The 22,407-nt window shown below is 48.9% G+C and overlaps 1 protein-coding gene across 5 annotated transcripts in view; it reads right to left on the bottom strand.

Annotated features, from left to right (window-relative positions):
• LOC135817568 (apical junction molecule-like) overlaps nucleotides 1-21,915 on the bottom strand; it is a 46,786-nt gene extending 24,871 nt beyond the window's left edge. The window contains exons 1-9 of one of the 5 annotated variants that reach the window (XM_065330784.1): nucleotides 21,735-21,915; nucleotides 19,579-19,699; nucleotides 14,346-14,420; nucleotides 13,715-13,776; nucleotides 6,315-6,996; nucleotides 3,729-3,781; nucleotides 3,401-3,466; nucleotides 979-1,586; nucleotides 205-257 (exon numbers count right to left, since the gene is read on the bottom strand). In XM_065330784.1, the coding sequence (XP_065186856.1) occupies nucleotides 205-257; nucleotides 979-1,586; nucleotides 3,401-3,466; nucleotides 3,729-3,781; nucleotides 6,315-6,996; nucleotides 13,715-13,776; nucleotides 14,346-14,420; nucleotides 19,579-19,605 (1,626 nt within the window). In that variant the 5' untranslated portion in view covers nucleotides 19,606-19,699; nucleotides 21,735-21,915. Of the gene's footprint in view, nucleotides 1-204; nucleotides 258-978; nucleotides 1,587-3,400; nucleotides 3,467-3,728; nucleotides 3,782-4,380; nucleotides 4,766-6,314; nucleotides 6,997-13,714; nucleotides 13,777-14,345; nucleotides 14,421-19,578; nucleotides 19,700-21,277; nucleotides 21,349-21,734 lie in introns of those variants that run through there. The other 4 variants (XM_065330807.1, XM_065330799.1, XM_065330792.1 and 1 more) reach the window with 4 other exon arrangements.
• Nucleotides 21,916-22,407: the final 492 nt, after the last annotated feature.

The raw sequence follows: 22,407 nt of genomic DNA, 5'->3' as shown, positions 1-22,407 counted from the left end.
GAGGGGGAGAGAGGGAGAGAGAAAGAAAGAGAGATTAATTCAGTAGCATACACAACGCCGTTTGCCTCAATGGCCCGCAGCGATTCAAATCATGACATGGGCAGAATAAAAGAGTGACTTGCCCTTTGCCACAGCAGGCCACCTAGAACGAGGATCAGGATCAGGATTGGGACTGAGCAATCAACAAAACAAACACAAACTCACCAGAGCACTTTCTGCTTCCATGATGCCCGCTAGATGACCGGCATGATCCGCAACTGAGCACACGGCAAAGACGAGAAGAAATCAGATAAGCCTGGGCATGCCAGGCGCATGCATCCATCCCTACAGCAGCCTGCAAGAACAGTGCTTGTAAAAAAGCACAGCAGTTAGCAATGGAACAAGGCTAAAATCAGTTGTTACTCAGAGCTTCATGGTCACCCACCAATCACGAATTGTCTGAAGATTGGTGAACAACCATTAGTAACACTTTTGTTAGCCTTGTTCCATCACCAACTTGTGTACTCTGCATGTACATGTACTACCAAGAGTACATAACCCCCCAGAGTGTGCAACTCCCACATACCCTGCTGTCCCGACAGAATTTCAAGTTGACGTTATTATTTATGACGCAATGCTCCTTGCACCAGTGATTTACAAAATGTGTACGCGTGTCAACGCATCACACGTTTTTTTTGCAATAATTTGTACAGGATCAGATCGGCTTCGGTCAACCACAGGTTCCGGATTCGTCTGATAATCCGCGTACAGTGCGCATTGTATCATCAAAATGACGTCAACTTGAAATTCTGTCAGCACCCATAGTGGAGTTGCACACTCTGGCGGGTTATGTACTCTTGGTACTACCAGTAGAGGTACTAGAGGTACATGCACACTCGTATCAGGAGTGCATTCATTGACAAACACACACAAGTAGAACAAGACAAGGATGGATATGTGCAGTGGTACAGTGGAACAGAGAACTGGTTGCACCCGTACCTCTATCAGGAGGTGCAGCAGCCGTGCCATTGCTTCTCACAGTCGCCTCTACCTGTGCAGCTGCAACAGGACGGTGTGGAGGCTGAGTGGCGGGAGGACGCGACTGCTGAGTGGCAGGAGGACCTGGAGGCTGAGTGGCAGGAGAACCTGGAGGCTGAGTGGCAGGAGGACCTGCATCAGCACCTGCCGCTGCTTCACGTACGTGAGCAGCACCAGCTGTACTGGAGGAAGCAACATCAGCTGCTGGGGTAGTAGACGTGCAAGAAGACATGTGGCGTGACATGTCCCTTTCCAGAGGTGGTTCCGCTGGTGAACCCACAGAATGGCCACCGTTGGCGTGCACGGCGTTGGCGGAAGTGCCAGAATAAGATCTCTTGGCCGCGGCTTCTGGTGCCTCGGGCGCACGCCGCTTATTGGAAGTCAGCCTGGCGACCCCGTGGTCAGCGTCGTTGTTTTCACGATTAGCCGCAGCAGGCGCTGCTACTGCTGCTGGTATCGTTGGTGACAGCAGAGAAGTCAATATGGGAGCGGCTGATCCACATTCGTCAGCCATCGCCAGCTGACCAGCATCAGGTGCAGCCCTGTTGCTGTGGAACGAGCAATAATGGCTGCAAATAGAGAAAAAAGACGATGAACAAGAATGAGAACAACGCTCCAGTACACGGCACATTGGTCACTATTATCTGACAAAGCCGCTATGTAAGACAGTGCACCGACGTAAAGCAAGGCACTGACAGTAGAGGAGACGGTTTCAAATAGGACATGGGTTGCAAACCGGAACGGTCTAAATATTCACTTTCTCTCTTGGTATTTTGATTAGAAAACGTATGTCACAGTGAGACTACGATGTGTTTTACTCAGCGCCGAAATTCCATGGCTCTGCGATAACCAGAAGCGCCATACCAAGCATTTGAGTTTTCGACGTGTTGCTTCCCTCTGCGACTTGAGTTTTACGTCTTTTGAAAAATCAACTTCTTGTCGCAGGTAAACAGCGGCTCGCCTCTCGCCAATAAAGAACCGTATACCAATGAAAACTAATGGAAGCACACACAAGGCTTATTGGTGCTCTGTACTGGCCGTTGTGGAGCCATAGCAATTACCTAATTTCAGACCCAGAGTGAATTTGACGGGCACTCTAAAACCTGTCCGGTTTGGAGCCACCTCTGTAAACACCAAAAATCGAGGGCAACTTGGAGGCAACAAGCCAACACAAAGGAGGGGCTCAGATCGATCGACTCTGGCCTCAGAGCAAACTTCAACATGCCAGCTTCCTTCCACAAACATATTTCGAGTGAACAATCCATACTGATGATCGGATTGGGTCTACACAATTTTGCTGTCAACCCGTTCCGGTATCGAACCGTCGCCTCTACATGTACAGGCCCGGTGGAACCCGTCCGATTGGTGAGGCCATGGCCAGACCAACTATTGGGCGACCAACGCGTGTGTACTGCTGAGGAGGTCATGTGTATACCCTCCATATCATACACAAACCGTATGAAAGACTATGGTACCGTAAAAGCCCCTGTATACGCTCACTCGAAAATACGCCCACCCTCCATGTACACGCCCAGTCAGGGAAGTCAACACTTTTGTTTCAAAATAGCGCTCATGCCCATGTATACGCCCAGGTATGCCGGCAACACCAGTACATGTACAGGTACTGATACCCAATACTTACTGCTATCCCTATTCCAAGTATACGCCCGGTTCCAAAATAACGCCCGTGCCCTTGTATACGCCCAGGAAATCGAGGCTGCTATTCTATACGCCCGGGGCGAATACACGGGCTTTTACGGTATGACAGGACCAATCAAAAACTGCCTCTGCAGGTGGGCCAGAACTAATGATACGAAGCGGGCTGGAAGCAACAGCAATTTTACAACATAGCATGGGACGAACTTAGAACTTAGTGTCGGCAAGAAGCGTGTGTTCCTCGTTGGAACAACCAATTTCATAGCATGGGACGTTAATGCTATCAAGGCTTCACGTTTCATTGAAGCAGAGAGTACATGTTGCAATTACATCACTGTCCCAGAGTTTGACAACCACTGAACGCGTAACAAACTATGTAATAAACTTCAGACGCCTATTAAAAGTAAAAGAAATTTTCTGAACAGATGGTTGCACTTCTAAAACAAGTGGCTATGGTGCGGTGTCTCAACATCCCAAGAAGCATGATAACACCTATGCCACCAACATTTCGACTAAACAGTATGACGATGTCCCATGCAGTCGCTACCAAGATAAGGTGGGAAGGATGGTATTACAGTCTGCACAGGAAGTTGTGTCGTACATACATATACAATTATACCCAGCACGTCGGCATCATGAACGACACAAGAGAATACAATCCAACGCAAACCAGCCAGCAGTCCAGCAGCAGCAGCAGCCGCGCACTGGGACCAGCAAGAGCACTGACCTGCCAAGTGGAACTACTCCACCACACTGACCACCATCTTGCAATCGCACTTGACACTGCAAACGACTGAACACACCAAAAACACACACACACACATTAGCAGGCACACAGCACAGCAGTGAAAATCAGCTCAAGAGAGGGCGGACACTATTGCCTCTTGAAGACTAATGCAGAACCACGGGCACACTCTCATGACTTAATAATGCAGGCAAGAAAATCAATCACCACACCACTTCTCAGGTGTCCTCCTTCATCACACATACAATTTACACGAGACAATGGAATGTCCACCAGAACAATACGCAACTCACGCGCACTGACTACCTACATTCTACTGCGCCTTCTAGCCTCTGCATCGGTATCGCTGTCACTGCCATCAAGCTTTCAGTAGGAAACAAGACAAGAAGAGCAACACACGCATACACACGCGCACACACACCCACACCCACACATACACGTAAGCACAAACAGCAAATTGATTAGATGTGACAAACAAGCACTACGCCAACCCAAGCACACACACACACACACACACACACACACACACACACACACACACACACACACACACACACACACACACACACACACACACACACACACACACACACACACACACACACACACACACACCAGGAAAGACCATCAATGTTATATTGCTTTTGTGGTCAATCATTCTCTAAGTGGTTTTGATTTGATTTCCCCAATCACTTTCGTTAGATGATAATGCATGTCGACTTGCCCGTACAAGTGGCTTTTTCCTAGGAATGACTAGGGTCTTGCTTGAGGATGATGATGATCCCACCTTCCAACCCGGCGAATATTTAGATTTTGATAAAAACGATTCAAAGCCTCTCAATTATTTTGTAATACTTATAAATATAAGAATAATAATAATATAATATACTTTCACACAAAACAAGCTCGGTGCAGCACTAATCACGGCAGGGGAACCCGACCCTCCACCATCGCCAACTCACGAAGCAGGATGATGATGAGGATGATGATGATGATGATGATGATGTATTGTGTTTCCGCTTGCCCATACAAGAGGCTGTTCCTATGATGATCATCTCTCTTGATTTCTTATTTACTTGTGTGTTCTTGTAACTTCATTCAATTGGTTCCAATCTTTGCCGTAAAAGTGGCTTTCCATGATGATGATGATGATGATGATGATGATGATGATGATGATAATGAAGAGCCGTACAAGCCGTACAAGAGGCTGTTCAATGAAGAGCCTTTTATCGGTAACCGAAGACAAACTAACCACACAAGATGAAAAAGACTTGACACTGACGAATTCTGACAAGCTAACGTTACGACAAGTCCATGTCTACTTCAGGAGAAACTCTCAAAAATGAGGGAGAGCACGGTTAATATAGGGGAGAAAAAATGCGCCAAAGAGGTGCGATGATTTCGCAAGGAGTGCAAGGAGTGCAAGCAGTGCATGAAAACACAAAATGATATCGTAACAAATGTAGCACCAACAGCTACGCTAAGTAGATGCATACGTAACATACATGTACAGTTCATTGAAATCGAGTCGCGTCACTCAAGTAACAGTTTGCGCCTTGCACCATTTCGCAGCCCAGTGTTGGCAGGTTTAGGGCGGCGCAACGCCGGGCGCGTACTTGAGTGATACGACTGGCTTTGATTGAACAGGCAGCACTGTAGTAGCAAAGGACATCAAGCAGCATAGTGACAAGGCGACGCTCAGCAACACAAAATGAAGAAGCAGCAGCAGCAAGAGGCGACAGTCCGAAATGCGCGCTATAGCACGCGCTGAAAATGGAAAAGAGGAGTGTGAAAACTACAATCACCACAAGCTACTAGGCATCTTGACTAGGATCCACTGCCACTGGTTGAAGATCTCCTCGTCTCCATAGAACTTCTCTAGTTGGTATTGCTCCACTTGTTGCACTTTGCCTGGCATGATCGAATTGAAGAGTGGGTCAGGAAAATCAAGCTGAAGACGCATCACAGCAGGCAAAAGCTTGATTGTCCCCACGACAACGCACCAGCAAAGGCCTAGCTGGAAGAATCATAAGTACAGCTGCAGATAGGGTGTGGTATGGCCAGACCAATCAAATACTGAAGTAGCTGCTTCCGGTGATCCTGTCTAGTAGTGCGTACTTTTCGTTGTCTCTGAATAACTCTGTGTGTCAAGCGGTTGTTGCCAATAGCCGGACCGCTGGCTGGCCAGCATATAGCTGGAAGGAACTGAGGTGTGAGTGGAGCTGTGGCCGACTACCCCCCCCCCCCCCCCCCCTCTCTCTCTCTCTCTGTCTGTCTCTCTGTGGACATGCACAGTGGAATTCTGATACAAGTAAGACTTAGCCCTATGGGCAACAGGAACGTGCACTCAGTACCCGAAGTACTTCTGATCCCACCATACTTCAGTAGGAGTGAATACACCCGGTGCTCCGGACAATGTCCATACTAGGCAAGAGTATGTTTTTCCAGAGTACGTACCAAGTGAGTTCCACTGCACGAGACACATGTCATAGTGCGTACTGTAGTCATGATAAAATGAACGAAATGATGCTTTGAGCTGTTTGACATACCGTAGTTTCGCGAATTAGCACCGATTTCTCATTCTGAAAGCAGCACCAAGGCTCATGCAGCCCATGCGGCCACTCAAAAGGCTTTTTCGGACAGTGCATGATGTAATTGAAACGGAAACACGACGCTGCTTTTGACTTACGGGTCGGATTTCTTTGGCCACGACTGTACATGTATATGCGATAGAGCCGAGTTTGAGGCTCGTGGGGCTAACCCTGCCAACAAAGCAGCCTGGATTTCAGTTGGGTACTCTCCCTGTTCCCCCCACGGGGTACGACACATCAGGGGTTCACTGTTCCAACAACACTGGCGGCACGTTGGAATGTACAAACAAGCAAACACTGCTTACCACAATCGCCACACTGTGCTGACTGGCCGACACGGAACGACTGTCTCCGGAACTTTGACCGTTTGTGATAGGGGTACCCGATGTCGCTGCTGAGGAAGCAGCAGGCACGGCACTCGTTGGAGCTGCTCGCGGTCGAAGAGGCTCGGTGTTCGCTCCAGTTACACTTCGCTGGGGCCTGAGGTGGTTTCCGCCGAACCCCCGTCCATGTTGCCGTCCACCTCTTCCTCCGCTGGCCCCACCATGAGGTCGGCCATGCGATGACGATGTGTCCGTCCTGGGTGTAGGGTCTCCGTGCGAGTGCTCAGTCATCGTCGCTGCGCGCCCCTTCGCCACTAGCTGCTGAATGATGGATGTGCCCGCATTGAGCGGTGCAGTACCATTAGTAGTCGAAGACGACGCGGATGATGCCTGGTCATCCAAGCTTGAGTTCGCTGATGAGGATAGCGTGCCGCTCGCTGGGCCCGGGCCCCCGGACGAATTAGAGCGCTTTGTAACACCTGGCTGTGAGGTGGATGTGCCACCAGGTACGAACTTGCTGTGTGATTGCCGCAGGTTGCATCGTCGCTGCAGCGCGCCCATGCGGGTGCGGTGTCCATCCGTGTTGATGTGAGCCCTGAAGTCGGCCATACTGGCAACAGTAGCTTCACAGGCATCACAGTGGTGAACCAACAGGGACGGTGACCTGAAATGTGGTGCACATATAGAAAACACACACATACACACACACACAGGTTAATAGTGTAGCCACAGCAGAAGCATTCGAACACACTTCAGCACTGATAACGAAAGTAAATGTACAAACACAGGTTCACAAATTCAAGCGAATGCTGACACAGGGCAATGCCTAAGATAACCAGTCCCAACAGGAAGTTAGTCTCTCCATACAGGTGGTACTGTAAGAGTTGAATCTCTAACGGGCATGAAGTCTAACGAAAATCCATCGCTAAATCGTATGTTACTCCTTCTGTCCTCTGTACTACATGTCCATTCATAAAGAGATGAGCGTTGGCTCTGGTGAGCTCCCGTATTTGGCGATTTTCGTGGTTTTATCGTACACATGCACAGTGCAGTGCCGCGAAATTTGAGGTTAGAAAAAGGGTCCAAAAAAGGTACCTCAACTGGGGTTCGAACCGGACAATGCAGTGATTTAAATGGAGTGAAACGGATTGGATTTTCATGGCCTTTCCCAATTCAGTGCTTACAAGACAAAACCTGACCGAAATCCTATTCTTGTTATGGCTAGCTTGAAGAGGAACTGTAACCGACTTGTTATAGTAACAATAGTCCTGCCAATACTTATTATAGTCTTTCTGCTAGTACTTCTATTCTGATGAGTGGTGTTAGTATTCTTGTTGTCTGGCTCTCCCAGAAGTGTTAATGCCACAGACATATTTGTAGAGTGCTGGAAGCCTACCAGTTATTAGATAGATGAGTCATGACCCGTTCATGCTGTGCACGTAATTCACTCTATCCTTTAGGTGTCTTGTTTCACCATGGACTGCTGTGTCCATTGTTCACCTGTCACGCTGCATGGCTTCTGTATCCCTACCTGGCTGTCTTTGCTTTCATCCTCGCTCCCGCTGCTTGCTGACGATCTCCGAGTCACGCGAGGAGTTCCCTGTTAGTTTTTCCGGTCTTATCTCTGAGATAGGGGAGTCAGTCTACTGCCTGCTTGGAAGTGTTCAGATCATACATTCGATCTCTCTTTTTACAAACCTTTTCTAACCGAGAACTGGTGTTGTGGTTGATTGCGCATGCCAGAGCGTGAGGACTAGTTCGCTGCATAGTCTAGTAGTAGTTCCACTACAGCGTGGTGCCGAAACCCGGGACCTGGGGGCTGTGGCTGCACTGGTGTCTGTGTGCGGTCGGTAGTCGGTACTACTAGTGAGCGTATTCGCAGTCCGTGATGTCGCTGAAGGCAGATAACTATCTGCGCGCATTCCGTGGAAAAGGTGAAGATTTCGGTACGTGGTGGCTGAAGTTTCTGGCACTGGCCGATATCTCTGGATGGGATGATGACGCCAAGAAGACGAAGTATATCCCATTGTTTCTCGATGGAGATGCGTTCCTGGTCTTTTCGAGGATGGCGGATGCGGACAAAAAGAAAGTAGATGAAGTAAAGGCCAAGCTATCGTCCGCCTTTGCAGTTACGCCTTCGCAGGCGTATGGCAAGTTCGTAAACAGGAAGCTCAAGGTCGACGAGTCCGTAGATGCGTACGTTGCAGACCTCCAGCGGCTGCTCGCGCTGTCTGGCCACGCAGCCGGTAGCGACACTGACTCAGTGGTGATCGAGCAGTTCATCGCTGGCCTGGGTGCAGAGTTCGCTCGCTCCGTGCGGATGTCCATGGCTGGCAAGACGCTGAAAATCAGCGAGTGCGTTGAGCAGGTACGCGCACTGCGAACGGCTGCGGAAGCGTGTGGTGCTGTTTCCGAGGACGTTTCTGCCGCTGCTGGCCCAAGTGATCGCCCTGCCAGATCAAGTGCGACTGATCGCGGGACCGTGACCTGCTACTACTGCCACGAGGCTGGCCACATTCGTCGCAACTGCCCCAAGCGCAGCTCGAAGTCAGCCAAGACGCCCTTGAACTCTTACAAGGGGAATCAGGTGACATGCTACTTTTGTGACAAGCCTGGTCACACGAAACCCGATTGTCCTGACAGGAAAGCGTGGCTGGACTCGAAGAAGCGTCCTGCTGCTGGCGTTACGGAGCAGCAACCCGGACTTCCCAAAGGCGAGTGGGACCCCAGCGATCCCTGTCTGTGCACGGTGACAGCGCAGCGCGGCGGCCTACCGCGGGTCTTCGTGGAGGCACGCAAGAACAGTGTGAGTCATCATTCTGACGAGTGGCACCGTCTGCGATCAGTATTGGACACCGGTTCAACGCGTACGCTGATCGATAAGAAAACTGCAGAGCGAATAGGAAACTTCGATTCTGACAGTGCGTACTCTGAGAATCTGATTGCACTGGATGGGAAGTCGCTTGACGTATGCGGCACAGTGCAACTTCAACTGCGCAGACTGGATGGCCCAGTGCTGCTACCAGTAACCGTAGTGACAGCGGTGGTAGTGCGAGATTTGACTGCTGTATCGGCTAACATCCTGGTGGGCAATGACGTCGTGGTCGGTAATGGTGGCGTACAGCTTCGCTACGGGGAGGACAACTCCTTGAGTGCCGTGACGTTCGGTACGACGCCAGCAGCCGCGTGTACCACGGAGCCAAGTAAGGATTCGCACCCATCTCCACATGTCACCGTGATCCGCGATGGTAAGGACGTCATCTTGCGGGTGAATGACGGCGAAGTGAGGTGGCACGCGGAGCAAGGCCACTGGAGCCTGAAGTGGTATTGGCAAGATGGTGTCGAGCCCTGCCACCGCATTGGTCCGAACATTGGAGAGTACTCCAGGAAGAAGCTGTCATCCAAACAGGAAGAGCAGTTTTGCGCTGAAGTTAAGAAGTGGATTGATGAAGGATGGCTGGTACGACACGATCCAGATGTCCATGGCGAACCAGCGGCGGTGCTCCCTCTTCTCGCTCAGGTGCAGGAGCACAAGGCTACAACTCCGGTGCGTCCCTGCTTAGACTACCGCTTTCTGAACGCCCAGCTCACGTCACAACCAGGCCAGGATGCCCCGGTGTGTGAAGACACGTTGCGAAAATGGCGGCAGGACGGCGATGCAAGCGACTTCTGCCTCCTGGATGTTCGGAAAGCGTACTTGCAGATCCGTGTCGAACCTGAGCTCGTCCGCTATCAGACCGTGCTATGGCAAGGGAAGAGATACGTTATGACTAGAATGGGTTTCGGACTCAACATCGCACCGAAATTCATGGACATAGTCATCCAGTGGATACTTCAGGGCTTCCCGATGGCCGACAACTATGTCGACGATATCCGAGTTCCGCGCAACAACGTCCCGGCGGTTGCTGCTAGGCTGCTCGAGTACGGCCTGCCGACAAAGCCCGCCGAGCCGATGGCTTCCGCTCGGGTCCTTGGGCTGCAGCTCAGCACGGGCGAAGGAGGTGACACACGCTGGACTCGACGCGACGGCATCAGCCTTGATCTCCAGCGACCAGCGACAAAGCGGGATTTGTTCAGCTGGTGTGGACGCCTTACCAGCCATGTGCCTGTCTGCGGGTGGCTACGACCTGCTACCAGTTTCCTGAAGCGTCTAGTCGGAGGTGACACGCCGTGGGATCACCTCGTGTCGGAGCAAGTGCTTAAGTTTTGCGAAGAGGTGATGGCCCGGCTAGCAGGTGATGGGGATCCAGCCAAAGGTGTCTGGTCAGTGACACCATCGACCAGTGATCCAGAGCTCGTCGTGTACACCGATGCATCCGATGTTGCCTTAGGCGTAGTGGTCAAGGATGGCAGCGGCGTCATCGAGGACAAGGCTTGGCTGAGGAAATCACATGACAAGCGTCACATCAACGTCACGGAACTGGATGCAGCGCTCAACGGCCTTTCGTTAGCAGTATCATGGGGTGCGAGACGCGTCCGCCTTGTAACCGACTCGAAGACGGTGGCCAGCTGGCTGCGCGATACTTTGGGTAACATCCGGCGCATCAGAACAAAGGGTCTCAACCACGTGCTGGTGCAGCGCCGTTTGCAGATCGCTGCTGACATAGTGGCAACAGCCGGCCTGAGTGTGTCTGTCGAGTGGGTGCCGACAGATCAAAACCCCGCCGATGCGCTGACAAGGGTACCGCGTACCTGGATCAAGTACTTCAAGGAGCAAGAGGGAAAGGGTAGCGTCTCCGTGAGTGCGGCTGCTGGCGAGGCCCACGTTGTTAGCCCAGTGCTGCGCGCAAGGATAGTCGAGGGTCAGGCGAGTGATGAGGAGATCCAGTCGGTGATCCACTGCCTAGAGAACCAGCTGCTCGTGCCCTCATCCTACAGCAAGGTGGCAAGAGAGCTAGTCGTCCGAGACCGAGTACTCTTCCGGAGTGTCAAGCTAACCCTGGATGGACAGGTCGAAGTGCCGGTAGTTCCCGACGTGCTGGTCGGTGAAGTTGTAGCCATTGCCCATCACAATTCCGGACATGCTGCCTGGGAGGCGACCTACCAGATGATTCGAGCTCGTTGTTTCTTCCAGGACATGGCCCGTGTGTGTCGCAAGTACATCGCCGATTGTGAGCAGTGCCGAGCCGCGAACCCGTCTGGAAGCGGACAGGCGTCACCTACACGCCCTGATATTCCTGGCCGACCCTGGAGTGAGCTCGTCCTAGACACGCTGGAGCTTGGCGAGAACAGCAGCGGACAGTACCATTGCGTCTTGGTCTGCATAGACACATTCATGAAGTGGGCCGAGATCTGTCCACTTCGTCGTCACGACGCCGCCTCCGTTGCCGCAGCATTCACCTCAATGTGCGTACGCTGGGGAGCCCCCGATGTCGTCAGGACGGACAATGGAACAGAATTCCGGAACGCCATCGTGGAGTCGCTGTTCAAAGTGATGGGGGTTCGTGTACGAACAGGAGCCGTACGACATCCTGAGTCTCAAGGCGCCGCCGAGCGTATGAACCGGTCGCTGCTAGGCCTCATTCGCAAGGTGCTAAGCACGACGTCTGACTGGCAGCAGGATCTTGATGTGCTCCTGTTCTTCTACCGAAACCGGCCTCACCACGCCACGCGACTGTCCCCCACCGAAGCGATGATTGGCTGGCGGCCACGGCATCTTGTTGTTGAGACAGCTAATGATGATTGCCTCCTGAGCGAATGGGTGACGAAGCTGGCTGATCGCACGGCCGTCGTAAGGGACTTGGTAGAGTCTGAGCTAGCCAGCGCCGACTTCTTGGAGTCTCCATGCCGTGCCAACCCCTACTGCGTGGGCGACCATGTACTGTATCGACATCCAAGTCGCCGTCAGAAGCGCCTTCCGCCGTTCCAGACAGGATGGACCGTGAAGCGGATTGTGTCGCCCTCCACCGTTGTGATCTCTCGTAAGCACGGTGCAACAGGCGTGAAGGAGAAGACCGTCAACATTGACCTGTTGAAGAGTGGTGTTCCTGAGGAAGCCGACGCCGACGCCGACGCAGAGCTGCACCCAGACGTCGATGATGACAACGATAGTGACGACGGCGGACCTGTCTGGTGGATCGAGGCTGACGCAGGTGATAGTACTAGTGATGTGCCCCGTGATGGTCTGCGCAGCCGCACCAGCATACGACCACCGAGTCGCTACACAACCTAGCTCGGTTTGGACGACAGTCCCTATTGTTACCAGGTGATGGGGTGAAGAGGAACTGTAACCGACTTGTTATAGTAACAATAGTCCTGCCAATACTTATTATAGTCTTTCTGCTAGTACTTCTATTCTGATGAGTGGTGTTAGTATTCTTGTTGTCTGGCTCTCCCAGAAGTGTTGTTGCCACAGACATATTTGTAGAGTGCTGGAAGCCTACCAGTTATTAGATAGATGAGTCATGACCCGTTCATGCTGTGCACGTAATTCACTCTATCCTTTAGGTGTCTTGTTTCACCATGGACTGCTGTGTCCATTGTTCACCTGTCACGCTGCATGGCTTCTGTATCCCTACCTGGCTGTCTTTGCTTTCATCCTCGCTCCCGCTGCTTGCTGACGATCTCCGAGTCACGCGAGGAGTTCCCTGTTAGTTTTTCCGGTCTTATCTCTGAGATAGGGGAGTCAGTCTACTGCCTGCTTGGAAGTGTTCAGATCATACATTCTATCTCTCTTTTTACAAACCTTTTCTAACCGAGAACTGGTGTTGTGGTTGATTGCGCATGCCAGAGCGTGAGGACTAGTTCGCTGCATAGTCTAGTAGTAGTTCCACTACAAGCTTTTCGGAGAAATGGACGTCAGAAACATAATTGGAAGAGCATTCCATGGAGGATTGCAGAAAAAAATTGTGAAAAACTCAAAATTTGACCCATTTATGGCCAAAAGCTAGGATATCTTTTTTCTGAATGGACTGTAGAGAAACAGAAGACAGGTGTGTGATGGCAGGGTCGTTAAACTGTGTGCCTGCCAAGTCAAGTGGGAACGTTTTGCAAATCGTGAAACTTTAGACTCGCCACGCTTTCAACTCTTACAGTAGTCTCTAAAGGCAGGTGGTCTCTAAAGGCAGGTGGTCTCCCATAAATACAGGTGGTCTCCCATAAATACAGGTGGTCTCCCATAAAATACAGGTGGTCTCCCATAAATACAGGTGGTCTCCCATAAAATACAGGTGGCCTCCCATAAAATACAGGTGGTCTCCCATAAAAAATACAGGTGGTCTCCCATAAGATATACAGGTGGCCCCCCATAAAATACAGGTGGTCTCCCATAAAAAATATAGGTGATCTCCCATAAAACACAGGGGTCTCCCATAGGGTCTCCCATAAAATACAGGGGTCTCCCAGGTTCTACTAGTACTAGGCAAACGACAGCGGTCACCTACCCGGCAAAGTTACGCTCTATCATCCTATGGTGAGCTTTCGTTGACCGGTGTATGACCATTCTCTGCACACAAGACAAAACAGCAACATAGCCCAGGAAAGTAGTATGAACGAAAGACCAGCACTACCCACATACATGTACAGTCAAAACCTCTTCAGGACGAACGCCAAGGGGGCGGTTGTATTTGTTCGCAATAACGGGGTTCTTATTATCCGTATTATAGAGGTCTTTCGTACACTGTGTAGCTACAGCAGTCCAGGAAACCGGAGCGCAGCACTCTTTGTGCACTGGACCAAAGTGCACTTTAACCATGCCGATGAGGTAATATTACAGTTACAAAGCACCACTGCGGTACATGTACATGTACACTGTTGGCCCAGTAAAGATGCTCCGCACGAGCACTGCAAGCCATGCAGCCAGTCTCCAAAACGGCATGCAGACAAACCCAGTGAACGCGTAGCCAACGCACTCCGCACTCAGCGCCATCCACACTACAGGGCGCCTCGATACAATCGGGGCCCGCGGGTCAATGCCAGACGCTATACTGTGGACACTACATCCCTACCCGGTGCACACTGAGAGCAAATTGTTAGTATGTAGTCAGGAATTCCTTCAGCCCCACTATTCCATACCTCGTCATTGGCGATGGTCTCATGGCATGTACCACAGTACAGGCCTCCATTTTTCTTCTGCAAATTGGCCGCCATCTGCACACCGAGAAAGCACACACACACACACACACACACACACACACACACACACACACACACACACACACACACACACACACACACACACACACACACACACACACACACACACACACACACACACACACACACACACACACACACACACACACACACACACACACACACACACACACACACACACACACACACACACACACACACACACACACACACACACACACACACACACACACACACACACACACACACACACACACACACACACACACACACACACACACACACACACACACACACACACACACACACACACACACACACACACACACACACACACACACACACACACACACACACACACACACACACACACACACACACACACACACACACACACACACACACACACACACACACACACACACACACACACACACACACACACACACACACACACACACACACACACACACACACACACACACACACACACACACACACACACACACACACACACACACACACACACACACACACACACACACACACACACACACACACACACACACACACACACACACACACACACACACACACACACACACACACACACACACACACACACACACACACACACACACACACACACACACACACACACACACACACACACACACACACACACACACACACACACACACACACACACACACACACACACACACACACACACACACACACACACACACACACACACACACACACACACACACACACACACACACACACACACACACACACACACACACACACACACACACACACACACACACACACACACACACACACACACACACACACACACACACACACACACACACACACACACACACACACACACACACACACACACACACACACACACACACACACACACACACACACACACACACACACACACACACACACACACACACACACACACACACACACACACACACACACACACACACACACACACACACACACACACACACACACACACACACACACACACACACACACACACACACACACACACACACACACACACACACACACACACACACACACACACACACACACACACACACACACACAAAATCGCAGGTGATACTATGCGAGTTGAAAGTGCAACGAGTTTTCCAGTCAAATGATTTCCAAATATGTTCCACTCTATTAAAAGGGGGCACAAAGCTTAACAATCCCTGCCTTCATACACCCATCTTTCATATCTCTCGTTTGGAATTCAACACTTCCAGCAACATGACCATAGCACAACACAATTTTATGGCTTAAAACCATCTGATAAAGACCCAAACACAAAAGCGACCACAACTCTGAGGAATCGTCACAGGTGTCTTTATTGACAAAGCAGAACTACAGTAACCAAAGCCCAGTAATTTCTGGCCGCTTTTGTGCGTGTGTGTGTGGGGGGGGGGGGTCTTTCTCAGGATGGCTAAATATTAGTGATGCAACGAATGGTGTTTTCTTCTAAAAAATACTCTCGAATATTGCTTTGACGAACGAACAAATATTCTGTATTCTTCTGATGTGCCTCGATCACTTCACTCAATTCGACCCAACATGCATGTTTCATGCAGAGCACGTTGATAGTCAATAACCACTGGTGAAAGAGCAGAGTTGGCCTAAGAACAAGCTTCACAGTTCTCAGAACATAAATCTACACTATCGTCCTCAACACTGCTCAGGAGATCAAAGTTGGAGCTGGACAATGCAACCATAAAGTGCGAATTTTTCCAATTTTCGAATAACGAATGTTGCTGCCTGCATTCGAATATTCTTTCTGGTTTCGGTATTCTAGAATTTAAATAGAAGGAATCACATGGAAACGAGTTATGGAGCTACTATCCACGACTGTAACAAGATAATACTGTATGTCCACAAATAGTAGGCCGGTCTACTATTTTTTCAACCTCGTCCTAACCCGGCCTTATAATCGAGGACGGTCTTGTATTCGAGGACGGTCTTTTATTCTTTCAACCCAGTTTGACCCCGGTCTTCTATTTCTCGCCACACAGTTTTACCCCCGTTCTTCCATTTTCTTCTACACAGTTTGAGCACGGTCTTCTATTTTTTCCCACAGTTTGAGCACGGTCTTCTATTTTTAACACAAGAACAAAGACTCATTTAGGGACCATCGCAAAAGTTCGCAGAAGCCCCTGAAACGAAGAGCATACGTCTGGGGGGAGGGAGTCGTGTCGAAAATCGCAAACCGGGCTTCAATTCAAAAAAGTATTGACGACATGTAGGAGCTGATATAGATTAGCATGCCATCACAGCCGGCGTAGATCGCTTGTCAGGACGCGTAGTCATGCACGTGTCGCGTAGCTGGCTGCCTGTACACTGTGTGTAGTCTAGTACATGTACCAAGAGTCCATAAAACGCGTGGTTTATGGACTCTTGCTAGTACTAGTACTAGTAGTAGCAGGGGTTCATAGGCCGATGATATGATAGGTTTTATGAACCCCTGCTGTGTAGTATAATTATTATAATAATTATTATGTGTGCAGCATCCAAGTGAAATAATGAAGCCCATATTGTGAATGTCGTTTCGTTTGAGGGGGGAGGGAGGGGGGTCAGGCCCGAAACTCACGGTCTTCGTTTCGGGGGCTTCTGCGAACTTTTGCGATGGTCCCTTAGTAAGCCCGGTCTTCTAATCGGAGACGGTCTTTTATTTTTTCAACCGCCCCCTGCCCCGGCCTTGTATACGAGGAAGGCGTTGTATACGAGGACGGCCTTTTATTTGCGGAAATACGGTAAGTGCGAGCACAGGGCACAAAACTGACATGTTACTGAGACATTCAACGACCAGAAACCTAGCTCTCAGACACCACCAGTGCGCAAACCAAATCGTGTTAAGCGTGGATAGTTGCTTCATAACTCGTTTCCACGTGATTTCTTCTATTTTAATTAATTTATTGGCTCAGTATCCGAGTATTCTAGAATATTCGAATAATTCGCATATTTATAGAAAAGAAAAGGACCAAAGACTTACAAGTTACGCTATAATGTCCACTGGGTCATTGTCGTGCAATGTTATGAATATCGCATGAGCTGATTGTTTAGTAGCTGCTGGTGGTGTTAGTGGACATTATAGCATAACTTGTAGTTCCTTGGTGCTTTCTTTTCTATAAATTTAATCCTGGGCTCTCCATCCGAGTCAATTCGCATATTCCTTGCACCACTACTAAAGCAGTCACAATTTGTAATCCCGATGCAGTGACGTCAATCAACTCTCACGAAACGACATCTACCAAGTTCGGGATGATGCTGCTGATGATGTAATATTTCCTATTTGAATGCAGAGTCAGGCTTGAGTAAGTGAATGTAGACAGCTTCCAGCACCTTCAACTGTGATAAAAGGCTAGCACGACACAATACGCGGAAACTATCGTCACGATACATCCGACGATATTCTGGACTAGCTTTCAAATGTGCAAACACCGCCGATGTCTTTTTCTTCTTCCCATTCTTCTCCCACATCACTGCCACAGAAACCCTCTACACTGACATCAACGCCGGCGCCATCAAAATCGTCCTCGTCGTTGTCACCATCATCCTCACTTGTCTCAATCTCCATCCCATTCCCGTTATCACTCCGCTTACGTGCCTCACCATCCGCTTCCCTGGACACCACCATCTCTCGAGTTACCGTGGATGGCATCCAACATGTCAATCCGATGTCAGTAACCTGTAAGGTCTCAGCACCCAGTGTAGACCTGCCAACAAGCCAAGGCTTCCTGTGTTCCACCGACAGCTATGAACCATCAAAGAAACGAAGCCGACGCAGAACTCAAAGGGAGCTTCAATCTTCCACCGAACAAACATCAGTTGCATGCCCAGAAAGCACATTGTGTTCACTCCCCAACACTGATTCCTGGTATGAACGTGGGATTTTGACAATTGACACCTTAAGATTGAATGCAAAGGAGGACAATGAAGCGAGTGACCTACAGGCTGATCTGAAAAAATATGTCATGGGTGCTCAACAAACTGGCCTGAAAGGATACTTCACCAAACTATGGGAAGATAATTTGGCAGAAGAATCTAATGTTGTTTATCCCGGTGTACTCAATGAACCAGCTGATTCAAATGTGACCATGAAATCAGTTTTGGACAAGTTACACACAATATACTCTGTTGGACAAGCGACCAAATGGCTGTGTGCAGTTGGGGACGGTAAAACGTACGATCACCTGTTGAATCTGCAACGAGAATACGGCGCTGAATTGGGCTGGCTTGTGCCTTTGACAAGCACACTTTAAAGGCATTGCAACCAGTTGTAATGCGTGTATATTGTGCAAACACCGCAGACTTCTTCTTCTTCTTCTTCCCAGTCTTCTCCCACATCACTGCCACAGAAACCCTCTACACTGACATCAACGCCAGCGCCATCGAAATCGTCCTCATCGTCGCCACCATCATCCTCACTTGTCTCAATCTCCATCCCATTCCCGTTATCACTCCGCCTACGTGCCTCACCATCCGCTTCCCCGGACACCACCATCTCTCGAGTTACCGTGGATGGCATCCAACATGTCAATCCGATGTCAGTAACCTGTAAGGTCTCAGCACCCAGTGTAGACCTGCCAACAAGCCAAGGTTTCCTGTGTTCCACCGACAGCTATGAACCATCAAAGAAACGAAGCCGACGCAGAACTCAAAGGGAGCTTCAATCTTCCACCGAACATACATCAGTTGCATGCCCAGAAAGCACATTGTGTTCCCTCCCCAACACTGATTCCTGGTATGAACGTGGGATTTTGACAATTGACATAGAATGCAAAGGAGGACAATGAAGCGAGTGACCTACAGGCTGATCTGAAAAAATATGTCATGGGTGCTCAACAAACTGGCCTGAAAGGATACTTCACCAAACTATGGGAAGATAATTTGGCAGAAGAATCTAATGTTGTTTACCCCGGTGTACTCAATGAACCAGCTGATTCAAATGTGACCATGAAATCAGTTTTGGACAAGTTACACACATTATACAGTCAACTTCGCTTATAACGACACTCGGCGGGGCATAAAAAAAGTGTCCTTATTCGCGAAGTGTCGTTATACCCGAAGTCTCAGTATGTATTACGGTTGGAAGGGACTTTGCTCTGGGCATGTCGCTATATCCGCAGTCGTTGGACTCTGTTGGACAAGCGACCAAATGGCTGTGTGTAGTTGGTGACGGTAGAACGTACGATCACCTGTTGAATCTGCAAAGAGAAACCGTCGAGAATACGGTACAGAACTGGGCTGGCTTGTGTCTTGCTTGGGTGACTTGCATACTTTAAGCATTGCAACCAGTTATAATGCATGTATATTGGGATGCTGGTTTGAAACAACTGGCTCGAGCAATGTGATTCAGGGGCGAGGCTCTTACAAGTCCAGAGAAATGCTCCAATTTCCGCAAATGCTGACAACAGGAAATTACGTCTTGTATAAAAGCCTGTCTCATTTAGAAGCCTGTTTTGAATAGAAGCCTGATTTTTCGAGATGCACTGTCGCCACATAAGCCTGGCTTTAGTGCTGATATACATAGAAATACCTGTCTTGTATAGAAGAGTGTCTCTATACAGTGAAACCTGTAACTAAAGACCACCGTGACTAGCGACCAGCCTGATACTACAGACCATTTCGCCAAGCACGGACGGTCTCACATTCATATAATGGTTGTGCGGTGCAAACCTCTAACTAAGGAGCACCTGCCACTAAAGACTGCTTTCTTTGGCCCCAAGGGGTGATCGTTAGTCACAGGTTTTACCGTAATAGAAGCCTACAACCCCCCCCCCCCCCAAAAAAGTCATATAAGCCGCGGCTTTATACACGACTTTACATTATGCATTCAAAAAGAAAATGTTCCCATCTCTCGCACTATGCACTTAGATTTTCACACCCTCAACTTTTCTTTTCTACTGTTCTCACACCATGGTGAAAATACAATCACCCTAGACTAGTTGCAGTCACTTTTGTAACTTTTGTAACCAAGACACATTTTTGAGCATATTTTCTGATACTCTGAGTATTTCCCGTATGCACTATTCGATGTAGATTCATTGATGACCATCGAAGAAAAACGTTTCTGGATCTCGGATGGAGAGCCAGGGATTTATAGGAAGAAAAAAGGACCAATGAACTACAAGTTAAATACGCTATATTGTCCCCTAACACCACCGTTTACTTGACAATCAGCTCATGCGATTATATTGCACGACACTGACCAACGGCCCGGATGTTCAAGTCAAGTAACTGGAGGTGTTAGTGGACATTATAGCGGAACTTGTAGTTCATTGTTTCTGAATCTGCTGTACATATTTCATTTCACTAGTTTATTCATTGGTTCGAGGGAAAGATGCAAACGGGAAAAGTCTGAAGAAGAAATTGACTGTCACCACCAGAACTCGAACCAGGGACCGTCGCTTACCATGGTATTATGTTACCATCAATTGCATTATTTAAAGCTTTGTTGTAACTTCTTTCTCCGCAACTCAAATTTCAATATACTGAAGTACCAAATATAGCAGTCTATAACACCGAAGCCATTGAACGACAGGTGCCACTCAACAACAAAATATCCAGACAATATTTTAAGAGAGCCCTTCATTCATCGCTGGTCTCAAGCGAGGGTCCCTGCCTGGTTCGAGTCCTGGTGATGACAGTCAATTTTTCATCAGACTTTTCCCGTTCGCGTCTTTCCCTCAAACAAGTGAGCATTCATATTCCAAAACGCCTACGCGTGCGAATGCATGTTATTCGGGCAAGCCATGAATTGATGTACAGGTCACAACACTCACACTCTTTCCTTAGCGCCGTAGCTGTATTTGCACTTGAGTGTTTTGTTCCGTTCGCCCTCTCTCTTTCTTTCCTTGCACATGTGTTTTATCACACACACAAACATGTCAGTCACTATGTTCACCACAATTGTTCTTACTTTGTACATTCACTTGACACATCAACTTGTTTAATACCTTGATATTCTTTGCTCGCCACTCAGTGATGTACTCTCACTAATGACCATCAAAAGAAATCGTTCCTTGATGATGTGTGTACAAGACAGTAGATGCATGATTACTGTGACATAGAATATGACCGCGCAGTTATCTTATTCATTGTAACATGTACATGTATCGGTAATAGTCAGGCCAAGCCATATTTTAATAAAAAACACAAAGTAATAACAACATGTTAACAACAATGCGCCAGTAGTGCAGTGGCGAAAAGGAAGGAACACATTATTAATATTATGCTTACCTCTCTGCAATCAAACTCCTTTTCTGAAACGGAATGTCAGTGGCCTCCTTCGACAAGTCTATTCATGATACCCGGCTACAATTGTCTTTTTAGCAGCTGAATAATTAACTCCTGATCCCAGCTAAATACTGTGACAGCAAGCCTTTCAGAAGATGAGTAGAACTACGAGTATCTCGGCTCAATAATGGGTAGGACTAAAGGGACAAGCCCAACTATTTTTGCAGTTTTCTGTCATAAAAAAATAAACGTCACAGGCTGCTCTTCGCAGGTGTCCGCGTCGGAGCGGTCCGGGCGAGCGACCGCATCTCAGTGGGACACTTGTCCGTGGCCGTTGTACTGGAAATCTGTGGCAGAACCTTGCCATGCCAGAGGCTACACACACCCGGGTACCTACTAGTAGTATACCGGGATAGACAAATCCTTGGTGTTGCTCCTTTCATTTTTGTTTGTTCTTGCTGAGAAAGAAACGTTGCTGCTTGGAAAGCTTTCTGTTCACTCCAGCGACTTTCCTCTAGTAACGTTGCTCACTGATAATGATCATAGCTCGTGATGCCAAAGGTGAAGAGAAGCTGGGTTTCTTGCCATTTGCAACTTCCTGGCTCTGAAAATATAGCTTGAACAAATAAGAGCTCCAAGTATTTTAGTTTTAGATTTCGATATGCCAGACCTATCG

The sequence above is a fragment of the Sycon ciliatum genome, chromosome 1 (genome assembly GCF_964019385.1).
Source record: "Sycon ciliatum chromosome 1, ocSycCili1.1, whole genome shotgun sequence".
Lineage (NCBI taxonomy): Eukaryota > Metazoa > Porifera > Calcarea > Leucosolenida > Sycettidae > Sycon > Sycon ciliatum.
Note: the sequence above shows the minus strand (reverse complement) of the source record. Positions and strands in the feature narration are given on the sequence as shown.